General features: G+C 39.5%; 1 protein-coding gene across 2 annotated transcripts in view; it reads left to right on the top strand.

Annotated features, from left to right (window-relative positions):
• MTREX (Mtr4 exosome RNA helicase) overlaps positions 1–15,540 on the top strand; it is a 128,975-nt gene that overhangs the window by 66,087 nt on the left and 47,348 nt on the right. For both annotated transcript variants that reach the window (XM_023210530.2, XM_023210531.1), the window contains 2 exons: positions 10,027–10,199; positions 10,849–10,917. In XM_023210530.2, coding sequence (XP_023066298.1) covers positions 10,027–10,199; positions 10,849–10,917 — 242 coding nt within the window. The remainder of the gene's footprint in view (positions 1–10,026; positions 10,200–10,848; positions 10,918–15,540) is intronic.

Raw genomic sequence — 15,540 nt, 5'->3', positions numbered from 1 at the left:
GTTTGGAGACTGAATAACCAAGTGAAACAGAAGTGTGTATTGGTGCACCTACCTTTGTTTTGTTTCTTTTTCTTTTTACATTCTGATAAACAGTAAATTACTTTTTAAAAGCATCCCTGGTACAGTGGAGGACAGAGGGGAAATTCCCAAGTATTATCCTGTTTTTTTAAAGCCTATTTTCTGACTTCTGGCTGGACCCAGAGATTGTTCAATATGACTTAGAACAAGATTCTGCTACTCACTCAGTGAACTTAAACATTCCACCATTTCACTGAGAAATTAAAAAGAAAACCTTTTACCTCGGGAATGGGAGCCCCTTTCAGTTTTCAGGCCGAGAAAGTCACTTAAAATATAACCAAAGTCAAGTCTCAAGTCTCCTACCCTTGGAACTAAATAATTACCTTTTGAAGCCACTGTATAGCCAGTCACCAGTGTTATTTCTGTTAACCAATGAGAATTCCTGACACCTTTTGTAATCTAGCCCCTCTTCTAATTCATCCCTTTTTCCTTTATTTATTTATTTGAGATGGAGTTTCACTCCTGTTGCCCAGGCAATGGCAACAATGGCATGATCTCAGCTCACCACAATCTCCGTCTCCCGGGTTCAAGTGGTTTTCCTGCCTCAGCCTCCCAAGTAGCTGGGATTATAGGCATGCACCACCATGCCCAGCTAATTTTGTATTTTTAGTAGAGATGGGGTTTCTCCGTGTTGGTCAGGCTGGTCTCGAACTCCCAATCTCAGGTGATCCACCCACCTCAGCCTCCCAAAGTGCTGGGATTACAGGCATGAGCCACTGCACCTAGCCCTGATTCATCCCTTTTTCTTCAGAAACTTGAGCCCCTCCTTTGTCTCTAGAGCACTTCCCGAACTTAGAAGTGTATCTCTGGCTGCAGTCCTCAACCTTGGCCCAATAAACTGTTAATTTTGCCTCAGTTTCTTCCATTTAGGTAGACATTTCCATCTCGTGTCCTTTGTCTCCTCAGTCCCCAGCTTTTGTGTTTTGTTTTGTTTTTTCAACGTGGTTCTGACTTGCTTTTTGAAAGTATTGTGAGTAACATGATCTTTGCTCTCTGGCCTCTGGATACTTGTATCTACTTGGAATTGAATTAGCCCTGCATTTCTCTACCTCTGGTTTTAAAGGGGCAAACTGTTTTTCTAACCTCCTGAAACCAGTAAGTAAAAATACGCTCCAAAATATAACATACTTGTTATTGGAAGAGGTAGGAACTTGATTGATGAAAGAGAAATAAGGGAATTGAAACACCTGTAGTACAGTTTGCATAGCTGAGTGTTGCGATCAAACAGAGCATGTGGTATGAGAGAATACATCCTGAATGCAGTTCATTCCTATTTTCACTCATTACTTGCAGGAATATACTTCTTTTGTTGCAGATATTACTAGAGCCTTTTCAAGGCACTGGTATTATTTTACCACCTTAAATATACCAAAATTAAAATGTGGGCTGTTGTCTTTGGAAGTGTAGAATTGGTAGAATGTTTTATACATTATAACAAATAGATGGCTCACATACATGAGATGTTTTTCATTTTGATTTATCTAATCAACAGTACATTTTCCAGTGAGCCATAAGAGTAGAGGTCCTTGGATTGTACTCTGCCCTTACTGAAAAGAAAAATGCATACTTAATCTTAGTCTTTTTATTTAGTTTCATTAATAATGCCAGTGGTAATACAAAGCGCTGTGCAGTTAGATGAGGGTTTGAATCAAGGCTACCTGGGCCTTAGTTTGTTTATGAAGTTGGGATAATATCCAGTTCATCCAAGTTATAAGAACTAAATGAGATAATCTATGTTAAATGCTCAGTAAGTACTTGTTGCAAAAACTGATAGTATTGCCATAGAACAGTAAAGCAATCTATGCTTTTACTTGTAAAATTTGCTTAGTTCTGAGCATGGCAGTTCATTTCCCAGTCGCTCCCAGGCTTATCTATTGTAGACACGATTATACACTATATTGTATGCTATAAATATGTCTTTGCAACCACCATCTCTCATCTGCCTCTAAAGGAAGAAATTGGTTGCAAGCTGTCTTAAGAGTTTATGGGCATGTTTTACATGCTATCTTCTGAAATTCTGAGGCTTTCCTATGGCGATGACCCATGGGGTCTTCTCATTTGCACTGTACTTAAACCAGCTTCTTATACTAAAGTTCCTCAACTGTCTGAATGGGGTGGAAGAGATACTGTCCTTAAGTTAATTTGCTTCATAGTGGCAGTCTCACAAGCAAGTTGCCTCATTAATTTATGTCTTTGTTTTCTATTCTAATTTGTTACATGTATATTATCAATTTTGAAAGACATAAAACCAGTTTTTTTTTAACATGAGAAAAGATTAGAGAAACTGATTTTTGTTTGTTTAATTTGGAGAAAAAAGACTGTACCTAAAGTTAATAATTTTCTGGAGTGATATGTGGCTGTAGTTAGAGTCCTGGATACAGAATAAATGTGACTTCTTAAAATATCTTTCAAACTTTTGACTCTAGTTAAATAGTCTGAGCACTGAAGTGATTTGGAGTGGTATAAAAAGAATCTTTCTGGATGCTTCCCTGTTAAAACCCCATAGAAATTTCCTTATATCATTTTCTTAAATTCCTCCTGTCTGTGCTGCCTTTAGTGCTCACCTGATTCCTACAAATATAATGTTATATGTAACTCTGGGTGGGGCAACAGGATCATCATTCAGTGTGCAGTCTTCATTTTCATATAACTCTTAATGACTTTAGTCTGTCAAATGTTCTTTTGTAGGGTTTAATTTTTTTTTCCTGATAATGTTTTTTTGTTTGTTTGTTTGTTTTCACAGGGCCAAATGTTCCCCTTTATTATGGTTCACTCAGTTACCAAAGACAGACACATTGGCTCAGGCAGCTCAACTGCCAGCTGGGGAACATCCAGCTCCAGAAATAGGGAGCAGCAGTGGCACCAGGAGAATAGCAAAGCAGGTCACTGGGACCCCAGAACTGACCTGGGCCCTCCTCCACTCGACCCCAGGCCAGACTTTCCTGCAAAGATAAATGTGTGCCCTGCCCCCACTTCTCATACTGGTTCCCTCCCTGGGAAAGTGCATAGTTGCCTGGAGATGCAGCATCCCAGGGCCTGAACAAGCTGGGCCACACACCAGGATCAGGCTTTCCCAAGGGTAGAGCCAGAGTGTGGCCATGTAGGTCTGAGCCAAAGAGGCAGGTAGGACAGGATATTGATTGGAGGTAACATCCAGCAGGTCATGGGTGCTAAGCAGGGAGCTAGATCACAGGCCTCCTGGAGCCACCAGAGAGAGAAGGAAAAGGGAGCCAAAGGTCTGGGATAGGAGAGAGAAAGGGAAAAGGAAGAAGGGCCTAGACCTAGGGTTCCTTTTCAGGTACCAGGGACTGTGACCATTGCTCCCTAGAGAGAAAATGGGAGAGAGGAGAGGTAATTATATTTTGTGGCCCAAACCTAAAGGACCATCAGGAAGAGAACTTCCGGAGGCCCCTGGCTCAGGGTGGCCTGGAAGCCTAGGTGTTAGGTTCCAAGCTGAAGCCAGGCTAGAGTAGCCAAGCAGGGTTTGGATTTTTGTCCAAACAGCTCAGGCAGGCTTCTGTTGGGAGAAGGGAAGGTGGGAAATGGGCAGATGCTCTTTGAGTGAGAACCCACTCCCCTTCAGGCCCTGCACACAGCTGGAGTCTCTACCAGCCATGTTCTTATACCGCTTGGAATAGAGCAGCCCCATGGGCCTAAAACCACTCTCCTGAAAGTGCTAGGGAGTTCTGACTGGGTGAGGACAAGCCAAGACCAAGGTCTATAGGCAGAGGGGAGCAAGTTACCTTGATTTGGAAAACAAAACAAAACTAAAGCCAGAGAGCCTCCCCTCCCACCCCGCCTAACCTGAAATCCCATTCAGGCCATTGTGCTTGCAGCCAGGACTGGGCCTGTGCTTCTGCTTGGGCCCTGAGTTCAAGTGCCCAGAACTGCCCTGTGACCAAGAGCAAGTCAGGGTGGGGGAAGGCATGCTCCCCTCTCACTGGACCCTGCCTGCCTTCTCCTCTGACCTTCCCTCCGGGCCTAGCCCTCTGAGCCCCTGTCCCTTCCACCAGATCCAAACAGAACAGCTACTGCTCCCAGGAATCCAATAGTCACGGAGAGATACCTAGATGCCCCAGTGTGCTGGAGCCAGCCAGACCTCCCCCAGGGACCAATCATTACTGACATGACCTCTGCTCCAGCTGTGCCTTTACATCTGACAACTGCCCAGCATGTCCCAACTCCTCAGGGAAGGCAGTAAGGCAGATGCCACCTGGCACATGGTACGGTCAGGGTAGGAGAATCAAGCTACAGCAGCTGGGGGCATGGGGAGGAGGCAGAGGGACATATGCAGAGGGGCTCAAGGGGGCTCTGGGGAGAGAAGGAGAAGGCAGGGGAGAGAAAAGAGGAGCCTGCCCCTGCAGACCAGACTCTCAGGCCCAAGCAGAAACCCTGCATTTCCATCCCCTGGGGGTCAGTTACCCAGGTGGGCTCTGCACCCCCAGCTGTGTGCCCCTCCTACATCAGGGGTTAGGCCCAGCTCCCTCATCAGCTTCCTTGAACTGTAAATCAAGTAAGATTTGGGGATCTGGGCTCAGTCTCAGGAGCAGATAAAACTGGGATACTCAGCCTCGGGGAAGACAAAGAAAAGCCACCTAGGAAAGAAACAGACAGACCCTGGGCAAGGGAAGATAGCATAGGGAATGTGATATTAGGGAACAGATGAAGGAGGAGGAGGCTGAGGGAGGGGAGGCCTGGATGGATGAGAAGAGCAAGGGAATATCCCTGGCTTGTACCCATCCTCCCACCCACCACCAAGAGTGCTAAAAACTGCTGCTTCCCAGGAAGACTGAAAGTGGAAGCAGTTCCAGCTCATAACCCTAGGAAGGGGCCAGTCTTTCTGCCATGCATCCCCTGGCCCCGTGAGGGGTCCCTGGGCCAGGGTCAGAGGGGCAAGGGGCAGGAGGGGCAGGTGGAGGGTGGGGGTGGGGGCTGGTTTAGCTCTAAACACACATCTAGCACCACAACAAGAGACCTCCACTGCACACTATTTCACGAGGGGACACGGACACAGCTACCACCCCACGCGATGGCTCCACGTGCAGCCCACAGCTGAGTGCCAAGAGCAGAATACAAAGGTTGGGGACCGGGGGACAGACATATACATATATATATACACACATATACACACACACACACACACACATATATATATGTATATATATGTATAAAACTCTGGTCCTTTGTACAAAGTAGGGAAGGAGAAAAAGGAAAGGGGGAACCCTGCTTGGTCACCACAAATGACGATGTGGCTTGAGCCCCCGTCCCAATGGCCCCAGCCCTGCCACCTGGTAGGTGTGGCTGGTTCACATCCTGATAATGTTTACTGCCATAATGCATGTTGTTTCGGATGGTATTCTAGTCTTTAATGACTGAAGTACAGCTCCTGTACGCAGTGATGCAGTTCATTTAAAAAGAACCAGGATGATGCAGTATGCCCAAGGTAGTACAAAAGACTAGAACTTAGAGCTCTAGGAACAGTCTGTGAAAAGGTTGATGATAATAATAAACATAATAATACAGGAGCAATATCCTTCTGTTTACCATGAGCAATACTGTTAGCTAAGTATATTCTATGTCTTTTGTCAGTCCCTAGGAAAGCTTTGTGGGGTTATGTGCACTATGGTTATCCTCATTTTGCAGATTAAGAAACCGAAGCACACAGGTTACATAGAGCAGTTTGATACAGATCAATGGAGTAGAATTGTGAGTCCAGAAGTAAACCTATACATCTGTTGTCAGTTGATTTTTCAACAAGTAGTGCTGAAACAACAGAATTGTAACATGCATAATAAAGTTGCACCCTTACCTCACGCCATATACAGAAAGTAACTCAAAATAGATAAAGCTCTCAATATAAGAGCTAAAAATTTAAAACTTTTAGGAAAAAAACATAGGTGTGAATTTACGTAATTTTGGATTTGGCAGTGATTTCTTAGCTGTGACACCAAAAACATGAACAACAGAAGAAAAAAATAAATTGGATTTTATCAGAATTTAAAACTGTGGAGGGGTGTGTGTGTGTATTTGTCTATGGTTTTTGGCTTATAATTTTCATATCCTTTCTTATTTATAGTCTTGTTAAAATGTTAGGGCACAGTAGGCCTTAGAAATTAGATTATTTTAAACCTAGTTTTGTTTTTTATTTATTTATTTTAAGGCAGAGTTCTTTCTTTTTCTTTTCTTTTTTTTTTTTTTTTGTTTTTTTTTTTGTTGTTGTTGTTGTTTTTGGCCTTTTTGTCTTAGATCTGTTCATAATAAATTTTTTTGACTTATTTTGTCTTCTTATAGTTCATAAGACCACCATTTTAAAGAGGGTTCTGTCTTATATCTTGGAGGAAGAAATGTTATAGAGATCCAAAAATTTTAAATAAATGGGCTTTCTTGGGTTTTTTTACTCTATTAGTATTAGATTATGTATTTTTTGTTTAATTATATATAGTTGTGAATTATATCCATCTAATTAAAAGTTGCTATAAAAGGTCCAGGAGGACAGGATTTGGGGAACTTTTGGATAACTAAATATGAAGAGACTTATAGGAAGGAAACAAAAATTTATTTGTTGAGGAAGATGGTGTACTCCATCTCTGTGGGGACAAGAGCTCTTGTTGTTTGGGACCTTTTTAGACTTTGTCTTATTTTTTTTTTTATCTATTTTTAAAAATATTCTTTGTGGCCGGGCGCGGTGGCTCAAGCCTGTAATCTCAGCACTTTGGGAGGCCAAGACGGGCGGATCACAAGGGCAGGAGGTCGAGACCCATCCTGGCTAACACAGTGAAACCCCGTCTCTACTAAAAAAATACAAAAAACTAGCTGGGTGAGGTGGCGGGCGCCTATAGTCCCAGCTACTCGGGAGGCTGAGGCAGGAAAATGGTGTGAACCCAAAAGGCGGAGCTTGCAGTGAGCTGAGATCCGGCCACTACACTCCAGTTTGGGCGACAGAGCGAGACTCAGTCTCAAAAAAAAAAAAAAAAAAATTTTTTTTGTAATAAACTGATAATGTGGTTTTTTTTTTTTTTTTGAGTTTTGTGAGCTACTCACACACACACACAAAAATCAGACCTAAATAGGAAGTTTTAAAAATAACAATTTGTTAACATTTTTGGAGGCCTAACTGGTGACTGGTGTCTAAAATTTTGGAGGCCTTAACTTGTAACTAGTTGGGATAGGGGTGGGGGCAGTCTTGGGGACTGAACTCTCAACCTGTGAGACCTGATGCTATCTCCAGGTGGATAATGTCAAAATTAGAGGACATCCAGCTGACATCCACTGCTTGGTGTGTGGGGAAGAAAAACCCTCACACATTGAGTCACAGAAGGCTTCTTCTGCGTTAGTTACTGTTATGTGACATAAAAAATACAAAAAATGCCGGGCATGGTGGCTTATGCCTGTAATCCCAGCACTTTGGGAGACCAAGGCGAGTGGATCACTTGAGGCCAGGAGTTCGAGACCAGCCTGGCCAACATGGCAAAACCCCGTCTCTACTAAAAATACAAAAAATTAGCTGCACGTGGTGGCGCATACCTGTAATTCCAGTTACTCAGAAGGCTGAGGTAGGGAATAGCATGAACCCAGGAGGCAGAGGTTGCAGTGAGCTGAGATTGTGCCACTGAACTCTAACCTGGGCAATGGAGCAAGACTGTCTCAAAAAACATTTAAAAAAATAATAAAAAATATATTAAAAACACTTATTTTTTGGAGGCAGGGTCTCTGTTGCCTAGACTGGAGTGCATTGATACAATCATAGCTCACTGTAGCCTCAACCTCCTGGGCTCAAGGAATCCTCCAACGTCAGCCTCCCAAGTAGCTAGGACTTCAGGTGTGTACCATCACACCAACCTAATGTTTTATTTTTGTAGAGATGGAATCTCACTGTCTCTCCCAGGCTGGTCTTGAACTCCTGAGCTCAAGCTGTCCTCCTCCTGCCTCGGCCTCCCAAGAGTGTTGGGATAATGGGTGTGAGCCACTGTGCCTAACCGAAAAAACACTTGCGTTTCTTAAAACATGTTACCTCAAAAGAAAAACTTTTTTTCTTTCTTTACCTGATAGAATGGTCCTAACACCAGGGCTACAACTACAAATGCTAAAAAGATAATTCCTAAAGAGAAAACTGCAACTATATATTTAACCCTTTATCAAAATTCCTAAGAGCCATATGGGATGAATTGTACCTTCATCCCATCTGACAAAATAGACTGAAAATCAATACTACTATTTGCCTAATTATAAAAATGGCACTAGTTCTATACCTGTATAACCTTATCACGTCTAAACAGAGATACAATGTGGAGGAGATATGTGCTAGGCTACTCTTGCTGCCTAAAATCTAGACCATCATTGTGGTCAATTCTAATGTCCCTTCCATAGATTTAAAAAAAAGGAAGGGTATTTAAAAACTATAGATTTTATAGGTCGGGTGTGGTGACTCGCACCTGTAATTCTAGCACTTTGGGAAGCCAAGGCAGGTGGATCACTTGAGGTCAGGATTTCAAGACCAGCCTGGCCAACATGGTGAAACCCCCGTCTCTACTAAAAATACAGGAATTAGCTGGGCATAGTGGCGCATGCCGATAATCCCAGCTACTCAGGAGGCTGAGGCAGGAGAATCACTTAAACCTGTGAGGCAGAGGTTGCAGTGAGCCAAGACTGTCTCAAAAAAAACACAAACGAAAGGCCGGGCTCAGTGGCTCACATCTGTAATCCCAGCACTTTGGGAGGCCAAGGTGGGCAGATCACGAGGTCAGGAGATCGAGACCATCCTGGCTAACACGGTGAAACCCCGTGTCTACTAAAAATACAAAAATTAGCTGGGCATGGTGGTGGGCGCCTGTAGTCCCAGCTACTCAGGAGGCTGAGGCAGGAGAATAGCATGAACCCAGGAGGCGGAGCTTGCAGTGAGCCAAGATCGTGCCACTGTACTCTAACCTGGGTGACAGCAAGACTCCATCTCTAAAAAAAAGAAAAAAAAAGGCTATTGATTTTAAAAATGGAATTACTCATTTTAAAAATCCAATATTAATACCTCTAAAGAAGCTCAAAACAAAAAAATTATATCCTAGTTCAATTATACCAAATGCCTAAAAATATAAAACTATGTATTTGCCAAGATGTCTCCTACTTTTAAAACCAGACAAGATCAAATAAAAGCCTACAAACCTGCATGGCCTCAGCCTAAGAGACATATTCATACCATTTAATGGTAGACTGATCTAATTAATAACTAAATACAAGTCTAATAATATGCCAGTATCTTTGAAATGATATATCCTGTTAATATGAGATCCCTATTAACAAAAAACCAGGGTGTGGCCTGTGATTTATTGGTTGGTTTTTGTCCATGGTTTCTGATTTATAACTCCCATAGCCTTTGTATGTCTTTTGTTACAATGCTGGGTCAGAAGCAGGTCTCAGAAGATAGAATTTCTCTCTGATCTGCTGCTGCCTTCCTTTCACCTGCTACTTTTTCTCCCCAAGGCAAGAATCATCTCCAGCTTTTCTGTTTTGGAGACCGACCTAAAAAATTTCTCTGACCTACCTTGTCTGAATTTAGGTGACAAGACACCCATTTCAAAAGAGATCCTGCCTCCTACCTTGGAGGAAGAAATGCTATACAGAAAGGCGCAAAAAAAAAAAAAAAAAAAAAAAAAATTTGCAATGGGCAGATCTGGCTGGGTTTTCCCACTCAGTCTATTAGTAATAGATTGTAACCCACCACATTTCTTCGCAGTTGTCAGTCATGTCTATCCAATAAAGCCTCCATACAGGGCACAAGAGGACAGGGTTGGAGGAGTTTTTGGATAGCTGAACACAGAGACTTACAGGAAGGTGGAAAGTAAACAAAAACCGCAGCTACACTGGCACCAACCTAATAGAAAAAATCCTATGTCTTGGATATAATTTAAATAAGATATGTAATTTTTCAATTTTGTACATGTGTTCTATTTACAGAGGTAAAGAATTCAGAAGAACAGTATAATAAAATAGTAATTCCCAATGAAGAAAGTGTGGTTATCTATTATAAGATTAGACAGCAGCTTGCCAAATTGGGTAAAGAAATTGAAGAGTATATTCACAAACCAAAATACTGCTTACCTTTTCTACAACCAGGTCGTTTGGTAAAGGTATGTCATTGTTTCTTCATAAAATACTTGAATAATTCAATATTTAAACATATTTTTGTTAAAGATTCTAATTTATTTTTTATACTGATAAAATGCTTCCTGCTACAATAATTGATCTATATTAATCATATTATTTTACCTGTTTCACATGGCACTAACTTAGGGGCTTATGCAAAGGCCTTTTAATCACTACTGGTTTTTATTTTGGGGACTATAAATTAAAGTAGATAGTTTTGGGATTAACATATAAAATATTTCTAGTTATGAAATGCTAACTATAACTTCATATAACTATATTCATGTAACTATTCATATAACTATATTAAAAATAAGGCAATTTTAAGTTCTGGATGAATTCATTAGATATAAAATATTTATATCCTTGGAACATACTGTCATTTTCGGCATTCATTTGCCAACTGAGAGATTCCTGTTATTGCTGTTCTAGGGGCAATTTCTAAAATGAAATTTGTCATTGATTTTTTTTCCTGCAGGGTTAATATCTTGCTTCTTAAATTTAGCAATGCTTTTGCAAAAGATATTTTATCAGAAAATTCAGAAGGCCTTATTAGTCTGGAATGTAGGTACGAAAGACTGAAATTGCCTTGTATATATACATTTGATCTTGCTTACTTGCTTTTCTTTTTAGGTAAAGAATGAAGGAGATGACTTTGGCTGGGGAGTAGTGGTGAATTTCTCAAAAAAGTCAAATGTTAAGGTAAACTGTTGTCTTTAAACTAGAATTGTATATCAATTTTTAGTGAAATGTTTTTTCAGGCTTATGAAATCGGTCTAAGAAGAAATAATATTACCTAAAGAGAAGCAGTAATAAATTCTGCCATGAGGAATTAATTGTTGGAATACACCCGGCTAATTTTTGTATTTTTAGTAGAGATGGGGTTTCGCCATGTTGGTCAAGCTAGTCTTGAACTCCTAACCTCAGGTGATCCACCCGTCTCGGCCTCCCAAAGGGCTGGGTTTACAAATGTGAGCCATTGCACCCAGCAAGTCCTTTATGTTGTCTGTGTATTGCCTCAACCATGAGAAAACTGTTAAATGGTGGTAGTGCTTTCCTTCCACTCCCCAAATCCCCCTGACACACACACACACACTCAGAGAGACACATGCATTATTTTCATGTAGCTATGATCTTCCTTGCAGGAGGTGAGGTTAACTGGACAGAGTAGTCTTTATTTAAGCCTCTCTGACAGCTATTAAATTCTCTTTTTATGTGGAGTTGAAGTGTGACATTGAATGCTAAATACAGTGGTTTCATGGACATTTATGTAACCCAAGATGGAAAAGCTAGCATGCCTTTGCCAGTTTACTCATTCCATAACTTGTCTATAAGAGAATTTTGCTAGGGCAGAATATTTTTACCTGTACTGAAGTGCTATAGATTCCTTTCATGCTAGGTTTTACATTTTTTGTTTCTTTTTTTAAACAGTTCTATGGAGATGATATGCACACACTGTGCAATTTTCCCAGTTAGGGTATATGACTCAGTGACATTTAGTATATTTGCAGATATGTGCAGCCATCTGCAAAAATTGAATCACCACAGTCAATTCCAGAACATTTTCATCATCTCAAAAAGAAACCTGCGTCATTCACCTATCCTTCCATATCCCCCAGAAGTAGAGAAGGTTTCCTTCTGTTCCTGGTGTGTTGAATGTTTTTCTCATGAAAGATAAATATTTTGTCAAATATTTCTTACGTGCCCATTGAGTTGATCATGTGATTTTTGCTTTTTATTCTATTTTGTATTCTGATACGATATATTACATTAACTGGTTTTCAGATGTTAATATGACTGGATTTCCGAGATAAATCCCAGTTTGTCATGATATATTATTCTCTTTATGTATCGGGATTCAGTTGGTAGTATGTTTTTGAAGATTTTTTATGCCACTATTCATAAGAAGTGTTGGTTTGTTGTTTTCTTGGTGACATCTTTGTTTGGGTTTGGTATTAGGGTAATACAGGCCTCATAGGATGAGTTAGGAAGTGTTCCCCTTTTCTTTCATTTTTTGGAAGAGTTTTTGAAGAACTGGTATTAAATTTTTTTTCCCCAATATCTTCATGACATTCAAAACTTTTAAAATATTTGGTAGAACTTGGCAATGAGGCCGCTTCGGCCTGTGCTCTTCTTTATGGGAGTTTACTTAGAGATTACTAAGTCAATCTCTACTTGGTATGGCATGTTCTTCAAATTTTCTGTGATTTATTGATATACAGTTATTCATAGTATTGTTTTTTAATCCTTTTTATTTTTGTATGGTCATTAGTAGTGTCTCTTTCATATCTGACCTAGTCGTTTAAATCTTTCATCTGGGTAAAGTTTGTCAATTTTGTTAATCTTCTCAATGAGCTTTTGGTTTTACTGATTTTTTTTCCCCTCTGTTTTTCTGTCTCTATGTCATTAGGTTATGCCCCATCTTTTTAATTTCCTTTCTTCTGACTATAGGTTTAGTTTGCTGTTCTTTTTTCAATGTGTTAAGGTAGAAGATTAGGTTATTAACTTGAGATACCTCTTCTTTTTAAATAGAGCTTTTACAATTATAAATTTCCCTCTACAGGTGCTTTAGCTGTATTCCATAGATTTTAGTGTATTTTATCATTTTCATTAATCTCAAAATATTTTCTAATTTCCCTTTTGATTTCTTCTTTAACCCATTGGTTATTTAGGAGAGTGTTAATGTTCACATATTTGTTAATTTTCCAAATTTTTGTCTTTGTTATTTCTAATTTTGTTTTTGTCAAGAATGTACTTGGAATTCTTTCAGTAGTTTTGAATTGTTCTAAGCTTGTTTAATGGCCTGACATGGTCTGTCCTGCAGAATGTTCTATGTGCAGTTGAAAGGAATGTGTATTCTGCTGCTTTAAGGTGGGATGTTTTATAGATGTCCTTTAGGTGTAGTTGGTTTAGAACTTCTTTTAGAGTGTTGTTCAGGTCTTCGACTTCTTTCTTTGCAGACCGTTCTGTCTGGTTGGTCTATTATTATCTATTTTTGAAAGTGGAGTATTGAAGTCTCATAACTATTATTGTTGTATTGTCTATTTTTCCCTTCATTTCTATCAGTTTTTGCTTCATGTGTTTTCAAGCTCTGTTAAAATGTATTTTGTTTTGTATCAGCATAGCTATTTGAGCTCTCTTTTGATTTTTCTTTGCATAATATTTTTTCCCATTTTTAAATTTTCAGTCTTGTTTATATCAGTAAGTTTAAAGTGTGTGTCCTGTACACAGCATACACAGCAGTTGGATTTTGGTTTTTTTTTTTAATCCAATCTGAAAATCTGTTCCTTTTTTGGATTGCTTAATCTGTTCACATTGAGTTTCTTTACAGATGTAGTTGGTTTAGCAGCTGCCATTTTAATTTTTGTTTTCTGTGTCTTGTGTCTTTGTTTTCTCTTACTGCTTTCTTTTGCATCATGTGAATTTTTTCTAATGTGGCATTTTAATTTTTTAAAGATTATATATACATATACATGTATGTATGTGTGTATACATGTATATATATGTATATGTATATAGCAACAGAGAGATTTTCTTAGTGTTTGCTGGGGCTTTCCATATACATATTATTAGAATAAGCTTTAGATTTACACTGACTTAATTCCAGTGTGATATAGAGGTGTTATTTCTATATAGCTCTATTCCTTTTTCTCTCTTTTCATGGTTATACATATTACATCTATAAATGTTACAAATCCAGCAATATATTATTATGATTAATACTTTATGTACTTTTTAAAAATTATTTATTTATTTATTTATTTATTTGAAATGAAGTCTACTGTCGCCCAGGCAGGCTGGAGTGCAGTGGCACAGTCTCAGCTCAGGGAAATCTCCGCCTACCAGGTTCAGATGATTCTCCTACCTCAGCCTCCCAAGTACCTGGGATTATAGACTCACGCCACCACACCCAGCTAATTTTTTGTATTTTTAGTAGAGATGGTGTTTCACCATGTTGGCCAGACTGATCTCAAACTCCTAACCTCAGGTGATCCGGCTGCCTCAGCCTCCCAAAGTGCTGGGATTATAGGTGTGAGCCACCATGCCCGGCCACTTTTTATTAATTTTAAAGCTTATAGAAGAAAGGAAAGCACGTGTGTATATATCGCTTTTGTTATATTAACCTTCTTATTTATCATTTTTGGTTCTATTTGTTCCTGTGGATTCAAGTTACTCTCTGGAGTTACTGCCTTAGTCTTATACAGTTTTGCTCCCACCTACCTCCATTATGCTGTTACTGCCAAGATACTACATTTTGATATGTTACAGGCTCAATAATACAATGTATACATACTGTTTTATACAACTGCTTTTTAAATCATTGAAGAGAAAAAGACTTTTATTTCTATCTTTTGTAATTATATAATTATCTTTACCAGTCTTCTTTATTTTGTTATGTAGTTTCAAATAAATGTCTGGTATTACTTGATGTTAGCCTGTAGAATTTTTTGTGTTTCTTATAAGGTGGGTCTGCTAGAAACAGATTTTCTCAGTTTTTAGTCTATCTGAGAATGTCTTTATTTTGCCTTCATTTTTGAAAGGTAACTTTGCTGGATATAGGATTCTTGGTTAACAGTTGTTTGTTTTTTTTCTTTGAATATGTCAGCTCATTGCTTTCTTGCCTCCATTGTTTCTGCTGAGAAGTTTTCGCAGTTAGTCTTGTTGAAGTTCCCTTGTAAGAGATTCATCTATTTTTCTCTTGCTGCTTTCAAGATTTTCTCATTTTGGTTTGGCTTTCTGCATTTTTATTATAAATGTATCTGCATAGAAAGTGATTGAACTTCTTTGCCTTTATCCTACTTGAACTTTATTGAATTTTCTGGCTATATAGATGAATTTTTTTTTTTCAGTAAATTTTGAGAAGTAAATTTTCAGCCACTATTTCTGTTTTTGTTTTGTCATTTTTAGAGACAGGGTCTCACTCTGTCACCCAGGTTAGAGTGCAGTGGTGCAATCATGGCTCCCTGCAGCCTCAAACTCCTGGGCTCAAGCAATTCTCTCACCTCAGCCTCCTGAGTAGCTGGGACTACAGGTGTGCACCACCATGCCTGGCTAACTTTAAACAATTTTTGTAGAGACCAGTTCTCATTATATTACCCAGGCTGGTTTCAAACTCCTAGGCTCAAGCAATCCTCCCACCTTGGTCTCTCAAAGTGTTGGGATTACAGGTGTGAACTACTGTCCCCAGGCCATTACTTCTTTGAATCTTTTTCTGCTCCTTTCTCTAAACCTCTCCTCTGGAACTTCCATTATGGGTATGTTGCACTTAATGGTGTCCTATATTCCTCTGAGGCTTGGTTCATTTTTATTTGTTTGTTCTTGCTC

This window comes from Piliocolobus tephrosceles, chromosome 4 (genome assembly GCF_002776525.5).
Source record: "Piliocolobus tephrosceles isolate RC106 chromosome 4, ASM277652v3, whole genome shotgun sequence".
Lineage (NCBI taxonomy): Eukaryota > Metazoa > Chordata > Mammalia > Primates > Cercopithecidae > Piliocolobus > Piliocolobus tephrosceles.
This window is presented reverse-complemented; position numbering and strand designations above follow the sequence as displayed.